At 52.0% G+C, this 20,047-nt stretch overlaps 1 protein-coding gene across 1 annotated transcript; it reads right to left on the bottom strand.

Annotated features, from left to right (window-relative positions):
• Positions 1 to 3,729: 3,729 nt before the first annotated feature.
• On the bottom strand, positions 3,730 to 10,866 carry LOC100900312 (homeobox protein Hox-A4a). Its single transcript, XM_018640154.2, has 6 exons — positions 10,833 to 10,866; positions 6,617 to 6,719; positions 6,439 to 6,525; positions 6,106 to 6,202; positions 5,778 to 5,979; positions 3,730 to 4,946 (listed from the first exon to the last, which is right to left on the bottom strand). Exons 1-6 carry the CDS (start codon positions 10,849 to 10,851, stop codon positions 4,834 to 4,836), a joined length of 621 nt encoding a protein of 206 aa, XP_018495670.2. The 5' UTR covers positions 10,852 to 10,866; the 3' UTR covers positions 3,730 to 4,833.
• Between the last annotated feature and the right edge of the window lie 9,181 nt (positions 10,867 to 20,047).

Raw genomic sequence — 20,047 nt, 5'->3', positions numbered from 1 at the left:
AATTCTTGTTCTCTCGAAATCGATCGCTGATCTCCTTGTGATCCTACATATGTACTTCTGGACTCCCAGGGCAGTAAAAACAACGGCGAGCGGCAGGGGGGCATTCTCGGTCGGTCACCGTTTCAAAACGCGGGCTGGCGCTCCTGGAACCCTTTGTCCCTCGGATTGCCTCGGAGGGCTCGGCGAGTCCGATCCCACTTAATCGACTGACGGAAGTGGATACGAATGGAGCTCATATACCCGGAGCGTTCAAGACATACTAACGTCAGACGCAAGAAGAATTACTTCTATTTCGAAATCATAATGGACCCACGCGGGATCGGATCATCTGTGCTCTGCTTAAAAATCACGTTCCTAGGGGCGAGTTCCCCCGCCGAGTCGCTCGTTCATAGTCGTCAGGGATGACCTTCGGAAGAACCTCCTCGGGCAGAGCTCTTTCTCTAGCGAAAGGATCTTCTCCTACTAATTGTAAGCCCTGTCGTTGCGATTGAGCCAGAGGCTTGTGGTTTGAGGTGCATACGAGTCGTCGAGAGAAGCCCTCTGATTGTGAGGTCTCTGTCCTCGGATATTCCATCGAATGCCTACGACATCAGTCGGTGTCGAACCCCATGCTCTAGAGTCCAGACCTACCTCAGTTTGAGCAGAAGGACACCGATGGAGAATACCGATTCGGGGATGGAGATCTTAGAGCTCAGACTCTAATTCCGCATCTCGAGCCGCAAGCCGTGCTCACGGATCGCCTCGGTCGACCATCTGGGATTGGAGTTTATATCCCGGTGGAGTCGAAGCTATCGAGCATTTGAGGGCGTCGCTGCTTGGTCATTTCATATTCCGATACAATATTAACCTAGAGCTCGCCTTGAGCTCGGGATCTTGGCGCCCCGGAGTGGAAGTACTGAGATTCACTGGAGAGCCTTCTTTCCAAATTGCAGAGGGACGGCCGTAGTGAAAGGAAGCGCAGTCGCTTCCGAGAAAGCAGTCCCCCTCGTCTTGTTCAGGACGAACCCTAGGCGGCTCTTACACCGGATCTCTCGGAGTAACTCACGAATCGAATGATAGAAGCTCAGCCAATCCCAGCATTCGAGTAGCTCTACCGGGAAATCCCGGGATCGGTATCGGGCGCTAGCTCCGACGATGGAACATTTCCGTGCTAGACATGCTAATTTGATATTTCGGACCCTCAGGACGCAAAAGGATAGGACCCATATTGGCAATCAGGTACGTCGAATTCCCTTCCGTTCGGAGACAACGCTCCCACCGCGCTGTCAGTGTGTACGAGGCGAATCTAATCGTAAGAGAAGCAGTCGGGAGCGCGCGACGGTGTGCGAGTTCGCGACGAAACTCGCTCCACCCCCTCCTCGTACGCGTTGGCATGGTGCTCATGGCCAGTTCAACACAGGCACCTCGGAGGTTCTTGAAGGCTCGTCTCACACAGAAGACCTATTCCTAGAGGGGTACACGGAACTGAATGCGCAAGGTTCGGGCTTTGATTTCATCGTTGTCGCTTGCTTCAGTCCATTCAGACAACGCTAGCCACAGGCGGAATGAGAGAGCAGAGTCACGCTATCCAACAGGGAGCGGGAAACAAGACACTAAAGTCTCTGAGTTCACTGCACCGTTTATTGGCACGAAATGCGTCGGGATGATTCACATACACACTTATCTCTCTGTCTACGCTGCTCTATATATTTGTCAATTCATTTATAAACGGTCTATGAGTATATATCGGTGATTCTCCCAATCCACGGAACTCTGCTCAGTGCGTCCATGACACTGTTTCCGCAGAAGATCAGCAACCTATAGGAACATGGATCTGTTGGGCCAGGTGTCTTGAGAAGATTTTCCCGGAGCAACTCCAATAGTATTTCAGGCAGGCATCACCTTCCTGCTTTTCACGAAGCATATTCCGTCGCGACGACGCGCACCTAGAGGCCACGGCTTTTGAGCTCCAGACTCGAGACTGTACATAGAATTCCCTCGTAAAATCTCCTCCTCCCATTCACTCATGATTCCAGTCCCGTGGGGAATCTAGCTCGACAGCACTTAAGGGAGATTCGACTTCATGTCAACATCAGTTCAGGGAGGGGTTTTTTCCGGGGAAAATTGATAGTCCACCTCAGGTCGTCCGGAATCGATACGTTTCCCTCTTTCTGAATTTTTTACTCCTCGCAAGACTTCTCCGGGGCCAACCCCCGCTCCGCTACCCGTCTCTCGATAGTAACCCCTCTCGTGCGCGCAACGATGAGGAAGAGTACTCGACCAACGGAAGAATGACGGCTACATGTTTGTTTGTGCCGGTTCCCCCATGGTGTTTTGCTATTGCCCAGGGCTGCCATCGGTCCTCTGAGCCTGCAAAGCTCTAGAATTTAATTCGATCAGGGTTTTTGTGTCAAGATGCAAAGAACATTCTGATTCAATAACATCTGAGATCCCTGAACGAAGGACGTCGTCCCGCACATCTCATCGCGGCCGAATGATCACGACCAAATAATCACCGAATCGGGGACAGCGGATCCGAAGAAGGATGAGGTACTCGGTCAATCGGCCTTTGATCCTGGGAATACACATCGCCGCGAGAGAATGACCGATCAGAATCGCTTGCTCGAATGCAATCCGAACATCGATCCTCGAAGAATAAGCTGGAACCGGCTTCCGAAGGAGCACACTTCGTTCGACGTACAATCCACGATTTATTTGATCATCATAATCGTTATGCGGGCATGTGCGTACTCCCAAGGAGACCCCGCGAAAGTTTTCTACGTCTTTCGATCAGCATCGACGTTCCGTTCAACTTCGACGCACGCGACTCGCCTTTAATCGGAAGTGCGGATTCCGGCGCATGTCGTCGAATCCTTGTAACGAATAAACCGAAAAATTGATCGATCGATCAATCACTCAGCCCGTCAATCGGTTGGTTGGTTGGTCTATCTATCTAAGAGAGATTTTTCAAAAAGGTTTCGGAGGTTTCCCTCCTGGAGGCGCTGAGCTGAGAATCAGACATTTCGTCCCTTCCCCCATCTCAGCGTAATCTCTCCACTCTCACTCGTTGGGCTCGCAGGCGGAAATTCATTCTTCATCTCGATTCGGTCGTCATGTTAGTCTGTGAGGCTCGTTCGTTCATTACTCTCCGTTCGTGTTCAAGGTCGCCACAATATGAGTCATTTAAGTTACTTCTCCTCCCTCCTACCCTTCCAATGTAGAGTACAATGGCGCCCCTAGTACCTAACTCGCAAACAAGTTTACATGGATACTCTTCCAATGATTTTTTGTAGCGCTTGTGATGTTCCACGCCTGGTGCGGCTCGCCTCTCGAACAATCAGTATATCGTTGTCTAGCTTGCCAGCGGATCCAGTCAAAATTGATTCTTTTTCCTCCCGGGAGGGCTTCCGTATGTCAATCGAGAAATGCTCCGAATTATCGGACCATCATCGAAAAAATTCCTCGGCGAGTCCGCACCCGTCGTCCTACACGCAATTCAGACAGCCAAAACTCGACGAGTGGAGACTAGTCTTTGCACTACCCGGCTCTCCCGCTCCACTTTTGGGAAAACACAACACGCAGAATGATTGCTCTACAATTGTCCACCTGTCAAACTATCATTCACCCGCAGATCCTCTCACGAATCACTCGTTCCATGTATACTGCCAAGCATTTATTATTTGAAACAAACGTGAGTATCTCCCAAAAGAAACGCCAAAATCAATGAGACCTGCAGTGCTCGAACACGCTTCGGATCCAGCTCTGTTCTCCCTCCTTCAGCTTTCCCTGCACATTTCTTCCATTGACCCGCTCTTATCGATAAGAGTTCAAAAATCATTCCTGCAGACACTTACATCCGGGATACTCAGCTATGAGTTGTTGAGTAACGTCCATTGCTAGTAGGTCCGAGAAGCTTACGTAACTTACTCCCTTATCCGTCTCACCGTCGCCGACGTCGTCATTTTCCCTACTTAGGCCCCGATGAAACCGTCTCCGTCAGTGATCGTCTTGAATTGATTGGAGGGAAATCAGCCCAGGTCATGGGTCTGCAAGCCCATATCGACGGGGAGTAGCGAATATAGCAGAATATCGAGGGGAACAAAGAAGACTAGAGTTTCCGTTGTTGGGTCTGTCATGTTTGATTCAATCTTAATGTACGAACGCCATCCCAGAGAGAATGATTGAACAAATTCCATCGCAGCCATTATCACAATCGAAAGATCCATCGGTGGATGAGAAAGATGGTTGTGATGGCTTCTCGGGGAAAAGTCCTCAGATAGGAAGCTTACTGAACAGAGCTAGGTGGGTTGGTTGGTTTGTTTGTTTGTTTGCTGGTACGTTTCATCGTTTTTCTTATCCGTTTTACTTATCGGTTGTTTGCAAAGTACGAGCAGATTGGAATCTTTCACCGTCTGATAGGCTACATATGTCCCTAAGTATGTACACAGAGGATTGGAATTTCAGTTTCTATCTTTACAAGATCGCTCCGATCCATCCCCCACTTGGATCATCATTCAAGGAAAATTGGAGTGTGAGCTAGCAGCGCACACACGTCGGATATCCATCGATGAGTTGATGTTTCAAAGCTCGTTTCGGTCTGCTCGAAAAGCTCTTTCAGCACGATTGGCTTGTTCGCTTGAGTTTTGATTGATGTTTTCGAGTACGAGAAGAGAGTTTGGGTAGCCCGTTTCGTACCTAGTCTCGGTACCGAATATTCGTCGGGCTCTTTCTAGAAGTTTCCATCGTTGTTGTTGGCGTCGATGACGATTGACATTCCGTCGGAAGCGAATGATTCGTGTTTCGCCTCGAGATATCCGAACTCTGCTGAATGTGTCCCTCTATGATCGGTCATATTTACAATTGAGTGAATCCGTATTCTTTCTTCAGATGAGACGACGTGGGTTCTGAAATCATGCATGTCTGGACTACTGGTTCTTCGGAGGATGAAGATGTAATCAACGCGCTGCCTGCAAGCGAGAGAAGATATCTGACCTTAGCGTCCATGAGGCTGGATGGTGCATGGAAGATAGTCCCCAGAACAGGTGACCCCGATTACGTCCCACGGACGGGACATGAAAAGTTCGCGGCCAATTTTTGGCGATTATCAGTCCCATTGAAGTGACCAGCTTGCATGGAAACATCGACGAGATTGAAAGAATACTCGTTCGCCTGCATTCTCCGAGCGATATTGGCTTGAAGGAAAGACACGCCCCCCCCCCCCCTCGAGAATTATACGAGATCTCTTAGAGCTCCGAAAGCTTGCCAGCCCTTCTTCCGATCCCATGAGATTGACACACGAGGCAGTTTTGTTAGTGTGAATGCGCCAACACTGTCGATTTACACTTACTGAGCTTTCCCTCAGTAGTCTATCATTGCCCCTGGGTGGCAACAGGCACAGGCGACTCCAACGTTGGATCAGTGGGGGCTTGAGAGGCTCACTGGCTCGCTGCTTGCTTGGCTTTGTGGCTCAGGATCGGCCGGATCTCAGTTAGGAGACGGGTCGTTCGAGTATTTCCAGTCTGATGACTTCAACCGTCCAATTGGTCCGTCTAATGGGGCGTCGAACCTCTCGGCCGTACACGAGCCCGATCGTCGGCCTAGTCGGACCGACCGTCCGTTCGCCCGTCCGCTCGCTAGCTTGCCTGTTCGCCTTCCTTCGCAAGCACGTCTCCCCGTCGGAACCGCTGCACCGGCCTGCTTTCATGTCTTGTGCTTGCACGCAACTTGCCGCTCGTTGATGAAGAACTTCGATCAACGCGCACAAGAGTCCACTAGTTGGGGATCGGCTGAGTACTCACTGGTGCGGGGCGGTTGCGGCAGCTGCGGAGGCGCTTGTGCTAAATGCTGACTCGGTCCCGTTGCTGGATTGTATGACGGATACAGATAAGGCTGTGCTCCGAGAGCTGCTAACGGCGGAGTAGCTGCGATGTTGTGCGACGCTGTTTCTCCTAGCACTGGGGCACCTGCTCCTCCACCCGATGGCACCGTCACCGTCTGACCCTGTGGAAGAAGGCGGAATCGTGAACGAGCCAGTCTCCGAAGCTTTCCTCCAGGAAATGAATCGGAAGGTCATCCTGTACGAGGACGCCGCTGATGAAGAATTTGTGGGAGCACAAGGACACTCACGGGTCGAGGCTGAGATTGCTGTTGATTTTGTTGATTCTGCTGCTTCTTTTTGACATTCTTCGTGTTGGGTAACTTGTTATCCTTCTTCCATTTCATCCTGGAATTCAGAAGGACATTCAGAAGGCGGTTCGGAGATGTATGCTCAGAAACCCTAAGGATTGACAAACTCAACGACAGGCTTCTCCTGAGCTTCAATCAGCCTTCGGAGAAAATCCACAGTCTGGCTCCATTAGACGTCTGAGGTCAAAATTTGAAGCTCATTCCGAAATCTTCCTCTTGCCTAATTTCCTCCTCATCATCTCCAGTGGAAAGAGAAGTAGTTCTCGAGCTCACCTCCTGTTCTGGAACCATATCTTGATTTGCCGCTCTGTTAAACACAGACTATGAGCAATCTCGATCCTGCGTCGTCTCGTTAGATATCTGCAGAAACAATAAAGTGAGTTGTTTTATTAGAGGCTGGACTTATCGATACCATATACCATAGCAGGACAGAAAGATCAACGAGGCTCACCTATTGAAGTGGAACTCCTTTTCTAGTTCTAGTATTTGGTGTCTGGTGTAAGCGGTTCTCTGGCGTTTCGGCTCCATAATGTTGCCGAACGCATGTTCATTGCCTGCGCAGGGGAACCGCATTTGTTCTGGATATGGATCCCCACTCCAGTCATCGACAGCGCGGTTTTCTGGAATATAATCGACTTCGTTAGAAGAATGGCTTCCTCCACGAGGCCCTCGGGATCTCATTCACGGACCACCCCGGGTGAGTCCCGCTCACGGAACCAGGACGTGCGTGATCGGTATTCGAGGAGGATCGGTATTCCTTCGAGCAGAGCTAGAAAGGGCTCAGCCATCCCGAGAGCATGCCATAGGACGAAAAATGGCAACGTGTTCCTATCGTGTCGTTTCGGCGACCCTCTACGGCATTTTCCTCCCAGACCCTCCCACAAGGAGCATGAAATCATCGCCAGGGGCTCACCGGCCCACCCTATTCCCTTGAATCAGTACCATCACGAGGTTCGGTGAAAACCCGATCGTAACAAGAGCAGGCTCTTTCATGTCACGTTCCAGACATCGATTAAGTCTCAAGCGGCGGGGGAAAATATCCTTGATCTTGAGATGTCAGATGTCCCATCAGCGATGTATCGGCATCCGACTCCATAACCGACTCGACAGGTACATAGGTCCGAACATCTTGAGCGGATCAGCCCCGGCGGTTTTGGGGTTCTTCTCCGTATAGGAAGGCATGCTCGTCTGCGGACCTCTCAGAGTCTACCGCGCATGAGAGCCTGCACGTCCCTCCCTTTCTGTTATCGTTTGTGTTTGTTTATTCACACTATCGTGTCGTATCCTTCCCTTTTATTCCCCCGTAGGAGAGGCTGCTCACGCCGACAGTGACGGCAAAAGCTTCAATTAGACGCTCGGATCATCGAAAGACTTCACCGATGATCCTCCCGAGAAGGATTTTTCCGATTCGCGATGCGGAGACTGCTCTCGGGCTCGAGACCCTCCATCGCACCCTTCGAGCATGAGGTCCACGCTCATAGAAGTCGGCCGTATTTTCGAGACTCCGCTGAGATTCCTCGGGAACCGAGGGCGGCATCTCTTTCGGAAGTTCTATGGCTTCTCCGTCTACCGGCACACGCCCTCATCGGGATCCCTCAGACGTCAGACCATGGCTGGCAGCCTGGTAGGCCATTTCGCGTTTGGGGTGAGTGGCGTCAAGCAGCGTCGAAGGGGAGCGCCCAATCGAAAGCTCGCCGCGTAATCAGTACACCGGTCAGCGGCGGCACTGACGGCCGAATTCCCCTCGATGTTCCCGACGATCTCTGTTCAGCAGGACAGCCCCGTAAAGTACCCAAGATGACTGCGCTATCTCATCTTCGTCCAAGTTGCCATCTAATGTCATTCCGCTGCTAGTGCTCGGGGCGTACAACACGCCGTCCCCCTCCCTCAGCCGATGCTCCGAACATTATTCTGCAATTTGAGCCGAAGCTTCAAAAGCAAGCAGGGCTGTGCTCGTCATCTGCCTTCCCCTTCTCGACGGACGGACAGACGGACGGACTGATCGACCGGCGGTCCGACCGACCGTCGCTGTCGCCGGCATCGTCAAGAGCTGGCAACAATCCATCCATCCAGCCAGCACTCCAGGCTGACGCTTGCTTGCCCGCCAGTCAGCGAGCACAAGCAGGCCGTCGGTGAGAGTTGATGGTATGAGTCGTAGTGGCGGTGCTGGCGGCAGCAGCAGCAGCAGGAGAACGATCTGGCGAACGAACGGACGATAGAGCGGGAGCAACAGCAGCAGAGATCCCATTGGCTGAGAGGCAGCCAGTATGTATGTGCCCGGCCGCCCGACGGACCGGTCGCCCAAGCAAGCCGCTCGAGCTGCCTGTCTGCCAGGCGAGCGCTCGACCGACCGAGCGGCCTTTTGCTTCCTTCCTCACAAGAAGGAACCCGCGGCATCAGCAGCCGTCGGCAGCTTCGCTCGCTTGCCATCCACCAAGCGAGCATGTATGTCTCCTCCGCTTGCCTTGTGCTGCCGCCGCCACCGCCGCTGCTGTATATATGTATGTGTGCGTGTGTGTGTGCGCGCGAGTATGTATATATATATATATGACCGCCTCGTGTGAGTAGTATATATGTCGCGCCGAGCAGGAGAGGCCAAGGGAGCGAGCGAGGGTTGGGGACGAGAGAGACGAGTGTGCTCGGTTACATACATATAATGTGCGTGTGTGTGTGCGCACGAGTTTTGGGACGACCGACCGAGCGAACGGACGAGCGCGGGGACCGAACGACGGACGCTTGGACCCTCGGTCGACCGAGAGACGCACGGATGGATGGCTTAGAAAGCGGGATGGATGAATGGATGAGCGATTGGATAGATGGATGAATGGCTCGAAGACGTATCGACGAAAAGAGGAATGCGGCTGGGGCACCGACCGCGATTTTTCAGCATCGCCGAACAATCCAGGAATTCGCTCTCATTGCAAAAAGTATTTCGCACGTTTTGCGAAATGCTCCCGAGCCGTCTCGATCATTATAAACTCTGTCTGTCGGATACAGCGCTCCGTCCGACAGCGGATGAACGTTCCGGCGGGTCGGTTGGTCGTTCCCGCAGCGGCATAAATGAATAAATGCTCGAGCGGGAGCGAGTCTACTCATCATTATTGTCGTCGAACCATCGCCGACTGAAATTCGGCCATGTCAGAACTTTCATCATCCCAAAAACGCATAGTTCTTACGGGGCAACAGCATCATCGAGCTCCTCGGTAGCAAAGTGGAATACAGGGCTTGTCGAGGAAGTTCGCAGAGTGTGTCTATTGATTGCTTTCGGAGCAGGGCAAACCTTGATAGGAGTTGCTCAAGTTAAATATGACGACATGGAAGGAGCTCCGGTTTAAACGGGATTGTCCTGTCGGCGAGGCTCGGAATCGAAGCGAAAAGGGCTGTCGTGGATTTCGGGTTCAAGATGGAGAACGAACGGTGAAATCTCGATCGTGGTGTCTAAATCTACACTCCACAGTGTTGTGAGGGTTGGCCGATATTCGAGTGGACCCTCGAAATGGAATTGACCACGCCCGTTCGAGTCGTGCCTCGATTGAGGACAACTCCTCGTTGTTAAAAACGATCACATTCGCTTATCGGCCATAATGGCTCCATGTGGCGAAGGACGACTAGGTGATATTTCGATCAGCGGTGGAACTCTGAACCATCCGATAATCGGGCTCATTGGTCAAACCCGCGCGATCCCGATGCTCCTACACAGGATAGATTGAAGAATGCGTACTCAAACCCAGGACCACCTCCTTAGGATCCGATTGAGAGATTCAAGAATTTTCTCAGTCTCCTCGCAGAGAATTCCTCACATTTGGGAACTCGCTCCGCATGATCGCCTGCTTGGAAGGCGGAATTGAGACGGACTCCCACCGACGCGCTCGGGGATCGAGGAAGAAGCCGTGAATCGACTGACGGCATTTCTTCCACTTCGATGCTCTCAATTCGACCTGTAGCCCATTTCAGAGGAAAATCCGCTGGTATATCAGTCATCGGAACATGATCGCCGAATGGATGGACTGTGATGTTCAGGGCAATCGGTCGGTATAAACCGGACCTGGTATGCGGATAAGATACTCCTGAGCCGATTTGCTCCACCAAACATCAATATTCCTATAGATAACTCGGTACATATCGAGAAATCTCTTCCTAATAGACATCTGAGGAATATCGATCGAAGAGAATATCCAGTCCATCCTGCGCCATTCCGTCTGTACGGTATTCATCTCTGCTCCGTTAATTTCAATCCTGACGTTTCATACAGATCAGAATGTTCATTATCGTAGGCGTTGAATATTTCACGAGAACATTAGCTCCGTTACGCAAGTCGGGCTCACCGCGCACGACCTGCTGCACAGCCTAATAGCAAGATCTTCTGTTTGAAGAAAGTTCCCACGGAGGAACATCATGGACGTGGGAAAAGACCTGAGTGACTCTGCTAGCCCGGATCGGAATGATGTCTATATCGCTACCTCTCACTGGCATCAAGTTCCGGAGCGACTCCCGAATTTCCACTACAGGTCAACAGGATAGGGATCTACAAGCGGATTTATTTTCCCATCCGAGCCCGACTCCGATTCTCGTCGACTCAGACAAGGGCCCTCCTGGCGTCGTCCTATTACCGAATCCCGCGATTATTGCCGGAATCATCTAGATTCGATCCTTACCTTGAGCTTGGCCGCTGTGGGCCTTTTTCATCCATGGATATATCACGGGATGTTCGGAATCGGGTGTTCCACGATTCGACTGTATCGGTGGGGTAGGTGATGTTTCTGGGGATGTGACACCGGACACGTATTCCCGACTCAGCGGGGAAACCGTCGGCGCCGGCGAAACATTTTGCCCCGGAGATACAACCGGGGTCGATGGCGATGGTGCTGAAAAAACACAAGAAACATTTATTTTCGATGGCGTCCTGGCTACATTCCTTCCTCACGGCGGCGGCCTCCGCACTTACGGCTCGTCGATGCAGATCTACTCGTTTTTCTTGTGCCGCAAGTCCGTTCCGGGGCGTCAACATTGCACGCACAGAAATATGTCGCCGAAAGTCGCGGCACGTCGACCGTCGACGGACAAACCGTGATGACAGTTTCGTAAGAATTCTTGCGCCAATTGTTGCACCCGATTATGAAAGTTGGACATGGAATGCCATTATAAGACGATTTGGATCCACTAATGACCTCTCGACAGCGTTCGTGGCCAACGAATGATTGAGCGGAGATTGATCATCTTCAACACAATGTGGTCGGCTTTCGGCGGGACTATTCAATACTACTCCTACCAAGCCGGGGAATCTTGTTTGTTCACGTAAATAATTCTCTCAGTGGAACCAACTCGCTAGGATTCGATGGGCGCTGCGCCTTCACGTCGGGAAGCGAACGTGAATCTGTAGGCCCGATCGCCTCCGAGAAGAACGCGTTCAATCGTAGAAATTATTTACGGTCTCAGCCATCACTCCGTTCTGGCTAGTGATTGTTCACAGAAAAGTAGATAGTACCACTGATTCCGCTTCGGTTCGCGCATTTCCAAGGGAAAGAGGATGGAAGGGGGTGCTGCTCCTCGACTACGAATACGTGCACGGCTCGCGTAGATTGCGGTGCCAATCTGAGCTATGTACTATCGAGGATGCATCCGGTCCTCTGCGTCGAATCATGCCCTCCGTGAGATAACAGTCCCTGCCGCTTATTCGATGTTTCCCTCTCGGAACCTCGTTCCGCGTTGAGTTCACCGGGTGAACTCTCGATGTTCCTTGTTCCAACTCGTGGCTCGCTTCTTTCCTCGTGGGGGGAAATGGATTCTCGATTCTCGAAGTCCATCGAGAATCATTGAAGCCTGAACACGACCGAGACCGAGGTTCAGCGGTCGGAGCTCGTGTTTACGAGCCGAGTTCGACGGCAGCCATACTAATACGAAGGGGAAAATAATCTTGCACCATTTTGCCACCAACGGGTTCGCCGGATCAGTGGTCACTTCCCTCAGCGAAGGAACCGATGAGCTTGCTTCCAGGCGGTAAGGAAAATTGACAGCGAATAGATTCTCGCTTTCGTTATTTCGAAACGTAATTCATTTTCAATTCCAAAAAAGGAAGCGACAACGTCAACGCCATCGACTTTTGACGTAGGTAGTTACGGGAGTCAGTCGGAAGCGGCAAGGCGTTCGCGTACAAAAGCAACGAAATGGATAAATGAAGCGGGGAGACGATGTACAACGAAGCTAGCTAGCTCGCTCGCTTGCCTGCAGCCCGACCTGATGGTCTCGCTTGATGGGCGACTAATGCATCCGATGCTTCGGAAGGATTTTGTTTCTGCAAGCCAAATCTGGAATGACTCCAAATCACCAAGACGTCCGGAGGGAGGAGGGATTGCCGGCGGCGAGCAGCCAGGAAGTCTACTAAATTCAGAAAGCCCTTTGATGCACACGGGCTTCCATAAAGGTACATATGTATGTACAAATCGAACCTACTCGATTTCTACCGAGATCTCGACATACATACAACTCTTGATCCGCGATCGGAACTACAACCTCTCGTCACGGTGAAGTCTCCGGGGAGCGTGCTCTGAGCCGAGGCGGCACCGTTGGAGTCCGCGGGGGCAGCCAAAGATTGTGTCGCTCGTGCAGCGGCTATCGTCGCCTGGTTCAGCCACCATCGCCAACACTCGTACATGATTCCGAGACTACGATTCTCTCGATGATCAAGCCAATCCACCTCACGCACTTTTACTGGTCCCCATGATGACCTCGCTCGTCCGCATGTCTTTTCGCAGAGACGTCCGCATCACGATGTACGCTCGCTTTTTGCCTCGAAGCACGCACCACAACCGAGCGGACAGGTCGCCAGCAATCAGAATGCTGCTAGTTGAATGTTATTTATGACCGAGATGACGCTGTCCGTCAGCACTGCGGACCGCGATGCCAGGTCGCAATGATCGTCGTACCAAAGTTGTCGAGAAACACAGTACTGCTCTTCACTTTCTGTGTTTGCGAGCGTGCGTGAGTGACCGAGCGGCCGGCGGGTTGGTCGACGAAACGAACGAACGAACGTTCCACCGACCGACCGACCAACCAACGAACCGAGTGACCGACCGAGAGTAATAAATATTCCCCGTCGGCCAACCCGCAACGATGGGTAAAGCGCTTCTGGCCTGGAACTGACCACAGCGACGCCTGCATGGCGCGAGCATCTCCCTTGGTCACTCTAGCTAGCACGGCTCTCGCGGGGACGAGATCCAAGCCCTATTCGACTCGGGTGGCGAGTATGATCAGGAAGCCCGAGAGTCATGATAAACAATCCGAGGGAGCTGATCGCCTGCTTGATCGGAGGACGGGAGCTTCCATGGCTCAGAAGCAGTCCGTCAATTGGCCGCCTCTGCATTTTCTTACGGAAACCATGTCAGCAACTGCCTAGAATAGCGAACGCTATCGCGCGGTCTTTTCCGCCATGATTCCCCCCTTTCCGCAGTCCTGGCGCCAAAGTCTCCTCGACGGGTAGTCCAAGAACACGAGATGCCTATCTAGAAAATATTTGGGATTTCAGACCCATCTCACGGATTTGCCTCGTATTCCGCTTGTTTCATCCGTAGCGAGACCGTGCCGACTTCCCCGTGCGTCGATTGGCGAGAAAGTCGAGAATCACGATAACTGCGCATAGGCCGCTGACCAAGGTGACGGATGGGTCGCCTTGGTCCATAGAGGTGCGAGTCGCGGCCCGCTTACGGAAGGCAGACAGAAGTGATTTCAACAAACTGAAGTCTGCAAAATGGATTCAGCGTAACATCGTTTAGCCTTGTTCGGGCCACGACAGTTTTATGGGCCACAAGTTTCATCGTAACAACGATTTGTCGTTTGGCAGAGCTGAGCGATGAATGGAGGGACAGACCGACCCACCAAGGTGCCCTTATCGAGCGGCTAAAAACTGGCAAATGCCATTTCGGACGCCCATCCGTTCGAAAATCGTTCCGAAGGATTTGTGAGACACGATCGCATCGTGGTTCGAGAACCCTTATTTCTGCTTTGCGATGCCTCGCTCAGCGATCCGATATCCCCCGTGTGTCTTGGTCAAGAATACGGAGAAAGAACCACCAGCTCACGAACCACGATCCCCATCATTTCCCTCTGTATCGAATGATCGTGACCTGTGAACTCAGGAAAGTACAGAGTTTGATGCATGCTTGGACGCGCAACGTCAGCGACTCAGTGAAGATCACCAGGGATCCCCTCCGGGAGCTGGTCGGCGGAGAAATCTTGTGGGAGAAGTATCCTCCGGCGAAAGAGCGCTCCATAGGAGACGAGCTCGCTCCCACCGACTCGATAGAGCCCGGCAGGAGTCGCTCTAGGCATGCTTCATCGAACCACTGCGACGCGTCTGGTATAGGCAGCGGAGCGAGATCGCGGACCCAGAGAAACTACAACTGAAATGCGGCTTTTTCGAAGCAGGATAGATCCTGGGCGCCGGGCGAAGTCTCCCGGGTGGGTCCGCACAGACCGATATCGTACCCGCAGTCGGTCACGAGCTCATCGCGAGCGGCGATTGAAATGAAACTCGTATCTGCCAACAGCCATTTGTATGCAATTTGTTAGTTGACTCGTGTTCTTCTCTGAGGGCGGTAATTTACATAAATATTCAGCAAGTGTTGTAATTGCTGTATGGACAATGAGAGCCGGCAACATCATGAGCGGAACCGCTGCCATTCCTGAGGATCGTACCGAAAGGAGTCTGTCCGAGTGCGGAGCAAGGGAACGAATTATTGTGTCCCTCCGCGCCAAGGCTCGCCATATGATCCCGGAGATCACAGCGAGGGCCAGCGCTTCCTCCTCGAGTCATCAAGTAAATGGCGTTCCATTTCATTAATTACTTCTTCGGGTCTTGTCACCGATCTCGAGCTTATTGACAACCTGGATGTCGTTAGCCTCTCTAGCGTCCGACAAATGTTCGGGGCGCACTGACTGTCATCGGACATCAGCCAGGGCACCGAGAACATCCAATTATCAGTTCGTCGTAGTTAGAATTAGTGAAAAAATAATGCCTCCCGACCCGAATGAAGGGACTTGAGCCGCCGGCCTGTAGACAGACCTCAAGTATTCGATCCATTGACTCTGCAGCCTCAGTATCGCCCTCAGATTCTACTTATCGATCATATCAAACCGCTTAATACTTCTGAGAACCACCAGTTCGAGAACCACTTTTTTTCGGACCTTTTTATGGGATCCAATGAAGTCGGAACTCACATGAACGAAGCATCTCTGTTTGCGGTGGAGATTCGGTGGCTGGCTGCCACCGCTCTATTATGCCCGCTCTAAACCTCAAAATAGTTCAGCCCCTCGAGTGGTGTTGTAAATCTTCCTCAGACATCGAAGAGAGCGGCTGGTTTGAATTTCGTCTAATTATTCGCTCGCTGTCGACACGCCAGTGCTCCTCGCGTCACGGACTGGTGCAATGGGAAGTCGCACACGTGGTGTTGATCGGAGCAATCTTCCTATATTCCAGACGAAAGTGAACCTCCGCGGAAATAATTCAAGCCCAGTACAACCGACGAGGAGATACCGAGAGTATCCTGATAGAGGGGAAGTCCCGAACATTCGGGCAATCTCCAATGGAGGGGCACCGTCCGTGGTGGGAATCGTGCGACCGAGTCCCTGGATGAAGACCTGGGAGCGATTCCGATCGATCTCTTACTCGGGACTTGGGAACAGTATACGGGCAGTCTCGAACAGGCGGAAGTCCCCGATCCTCGAGCGAGGTTTTGGAAGCTCGGGGTATAGGCGTGCAACACTTGGAGCTTCAGACGACCTCTTCACAGCAAGACTCGAAACTGCGGTGGAGCTTGAAGCATCAGTCTAGTCGGGAGAAAAAGGAAAAGTTGCTTCGCAAAACTCCCGCTATTCCGGTCAAAGTAGTACATTTTTCCCGGTCGGAAAATCAGGAAAGATGCCCGGAAGAGTATTGACAATCCGAGTGGCATCAGACAAGATTCGAAACCAAAAACTCTTAAAACCCCTTCTCCTCCCAACTCGGACGGAGGAAAATGGATAGAGGCGACGTAATGATCTCATTGCGAGGAGGTAGAGGGGATAGGGAGTAATAAATCAAAACTAATGGACGTCTGGACTAGACTGACTGGCCCGGTGGCTGACACACAGGCAGGCCGGCCGATCGACCGACTGACTCAGGAAAACCATGGTGATCGTACAGAGGACTGCTTTGCCTCCGGTAGTCAACTATCCCGGTTCTAGATCGGATTCCCGAGTTTCCATGCGAGCTTCAGCTCATTGAGGAGCCAGCGTGGGCCCGTGTCGCTCGGATACGCAGTCTCTCGACTAATTTTCCGGGATGAACGTACAAAAAACTCGAGAAAACCGCATCATCTTCCTCTTCGTCATGTTGCTCTCATGTTCCCTCTTGGCGGAGGCAATAGTCTCGCGATAGCGAGAATCGAATAGACGAACGGCGAGGGATGTCTCCGAGAGTCTGCGGGTTCCGAGCCGAGCGCAGCAGGAAGCGTATCGCTGAATGCCTCGCGATTCGCGATCCCTTTGGGAATAAACCACGTGCTCTCGATACCGAGCAAACTGTACAGCTCGGACGGACGCATCCTTCGCTATTCGCTACAACTCGCCGCCGCGATGCAATGTGTGCGAAGTCGGACTCAATGACATGCTTGTTAGTCGTTCCCTCGAAATTCGTATGAATGATGCCGCACGAGCTCCGGAGAGCGACGATAGCTATGCCTCATTTTTCGAGTCGAACCCAGAGTTCTGGCTCCACAGACACCAGGAAGAAATATAAGATTTTCATTCGCATCGTTCGTAGAGCGATTCCTCTCGAAAGAGGACATTCGTTCCCTTCCAGTCGTTCAACAGCAATTCCGACACCTCTCGTACCTAGAATGATAGCATCCCAACACCTCGATCCAGATCCGAGGGTTGGCGCATGTCTGACTCTCGAACGTGAATGATCGGATCGGTCACAGACGAATCGGAGGAAGAGAAGACCGATATCACTCCCAAAGCCACAACGAGCTTTATTGGTTGGCAGAAAAGTGTTTGTGTACACGAATAGGCCATTTGCGGTGGAGGTGGCGGTAGTTGAGGCCGGCAGGTAATCACCATCAACGAAGGCCCACCGAAGGCCGATACTGTGAGAGTCGACTTTGCGGGAAGGTACGTCAGGGGCTCAGTCCTCGGAAAATCATAGAGCACACAGAGCGTTTCACGGCGACCGACGACGACGACGGCTTACGCGTACGATTCTCTCGTGCTTTCTCGCTTGAAAATGTTGCTCTGCTCCAGTCGTAACCATCAACGTTTTTCATCCATCCGTCGCTTCTTCTTTTTTTCCTTGATGACGTCCTGCTGCCCGGCCTGGCTGGCTCACTGGCTCGATGCCTGCCTGGGCCCCTTCCATTGTCGTAAGGGGTTCGCTCGGATCATTACTAGCACGACTACGTCATCTGCAGACTGCTGACTGGCGGATCTTAGTCACTACCACCAACAGCAGCGACGATTTTTTCTCAAAAAAGAAAACTCAAAGAGAAAGAAGGATAACAACTGGCAAAAATGTCAAAGAACAGAACTGAAAAAATTCCACTGAATTTCCTGCTCCGTCGCCCTCGTCAGCGAGCGACTCAAACGATCGAATCGGACCGCCGACACTGTGGCCAGCTGAGGAGCTTTGAACTCACAGCTTCAACATTAGCGACAGCGAATTCAGCAACAACGACAACAACTGCGGCACCAGCAGAAGCACAGACAACGACAACATTGGATTTCTCTGATGGATCACCATGGAGATCTCGCCGGCGGTGGGATGACGCTTAGGTGAGGCTAAATTCGAGTAAACAACCCCGAGCGTCAGAGCAACCAGGAGCTTCGGCCTCAGGGTTCTATTGAAGCACCGGAAATTCTATGGATCGATGCTCCACCATGATTCTCCCAGCATCAACACCCACATGTCTGATGGATGATCTCGGAGAATGAAGCTCTGCTTCTTAATCTTCACTGTTGTGAAATTAGCGGAACATTGCTGCCTCCAAGAAAAGAGCAATTTCTCTCTCGGAGCTTCCCGGACCCCAATTCGACTTTCGAGCTTCTTAGAAGCGTGTATCAGAGACGAGGAGGACCACCGACTGAAACGGGGCTTAGTGCCGAGTCGACTCCGAGATCTTTGTATGAGGGATGACTCGGACACTCGGAGGTCAGATTACAACTCTAGAAAAATGATCAACTGCGCAGTCGGACGATAGAAATTCGATACGCGAAATCATTGTATCCGACTGTCTTCGGACGTGCGATCGTCGACATGGGATGGCCGTCTCCCGATCGAAATGAGAGTAGCATTTTCGTTACGCGTCGCTTTCCGATAGGACGTCTCAAATTGTACGAGATGGAGAGATGTTCAAGAGCGGACTGAACTTCTCCGACAAAAGCCGAAACGCGCGGGAGTCTGACCTGTGCATTATAGCCATAGGGAATCGCCATTTTCGACCGAGATTATTCAGCTACTATGTATAATTCGCCGACTGTCAGTTAGCACCTCCTTCAGCTCGAAGTGCTCAGCTTTTGCGGAGCGAAGCACTGAGAACAAATCGGGCATGACACGTCATGCCTCCACTCCGAGCGACACTTGTTTGCCCAGCCGCCTAAGCAAAACGGTTCCTAGCGACGCCGCGATTCGTCACCGATTTTACCTCAGGCTTCGTAATGCTCGTGATAAAATACCGCGGAGAATCGCATGGAGACAACCTCAGGGAAGCGAGATAAGACCGGAAACGCATGGGGTCCGGCATCGGGTGAGGCTCCAGATTTGTGGGGAGCCGAAAAATGTTCTAGAATTCATCATAAGAAATTCGAACCCGCCAAGAAAGACGAGTCATGTGAGATTTTGACAAATATCTCATTTGAGAATCGGAGGCTCCTCGGGAGGTCTTCAGCACCAATTCTCGATGTGGTTTCAACTGCGGTCGTCTACTGTGGGGAAGACAACCCTGCGTCCGACTTTGCGGTCGCCAGTAATTTGACTCGAATACGCTCGTATTTGACCGGCAGGGCGACCGGTTCGACGACGGGTCGACCGCTCGATCGATGGAGCTCCGATTCTGCTATTCAGATACTTCTCCTGGCAGTGATTCCGTCATCGTTGATGTCGTGGGTGTTCGATGCCTATTGGCGGTCACCGTTGTCTAAGATAGCGGTCGCAATCCGCCGAGCAGAGGGGCTATTCCGGATGTACACCCTGGTCCCCCGATCACGCTCAGTCACATCGGAATTTCCCGCAAAAGTCGAGCGCGCAATCGGAAAAAACTGAGGAGGACCGAATCCCCTCAAGTAAATCGGTTCAATGATTCTCCCTAGAGAGCCTCCCGCCTGAAGGATGTCAGGGAACTGCGACGCTTCTGAGAGTCAGACATCCGCGAGCTGGGTTGATGTCTATGATGGACCGTTGAGAAGGTTCTTCGGACTTCCAAAATTCAAGATATTCGATTCTCTACGGGTACCGAACGCCGGCCAGGGACAGCGGACCCCGACGGGCGAGGTATCCCGGCCGTGCTGAAAATCTCGCCGGAAATTCCTACGGCAAGACCACGAGGGGGAAAATGTTCGATGCACACTTCGATAGACAACTACTTTCATACATCGAAACCAGCAATCGATGGGATCTGAAGCCACGAAGATCCCCATTTAATTTGAACCCTCCGATTCAGATCTGAACCCCTTTTGATCGGAATTCGCCCGAGAGATCGCCCACTCCAAGTAATCAGGGGACGTGGGACAATGCCCCTACTCTGACCGGGGTCATGAAGCGGCAAACCGAGTACACCTGATTCTACACTCGATGCCACGGGGTTGAATCCTGCGTGACTAGTGGGGTCATTTGCTACCTCATTTCGAGCTTGAGTTT

This window comes from Galendromus occidentalis, unplaced genomic scaffold (genome assembly GCF_000255335.2).
Source record: "Galendromus occidentalis unplaced genomic scaffold, Mocc_1.1 scf7180000077475, whole genome shotgun sequence".
NCBI lineage: Eukaryota > Metazoa > Arthropoda > Arachnida > Mesostigmata > Phytoseiidae > Galendromus > Galendromus occidentalis.
The sequence above is the reverse complement of the archived record's forward strand: the minus strand, read 5'-3'. Positions and strand labels throughout refer to the sequence as shown.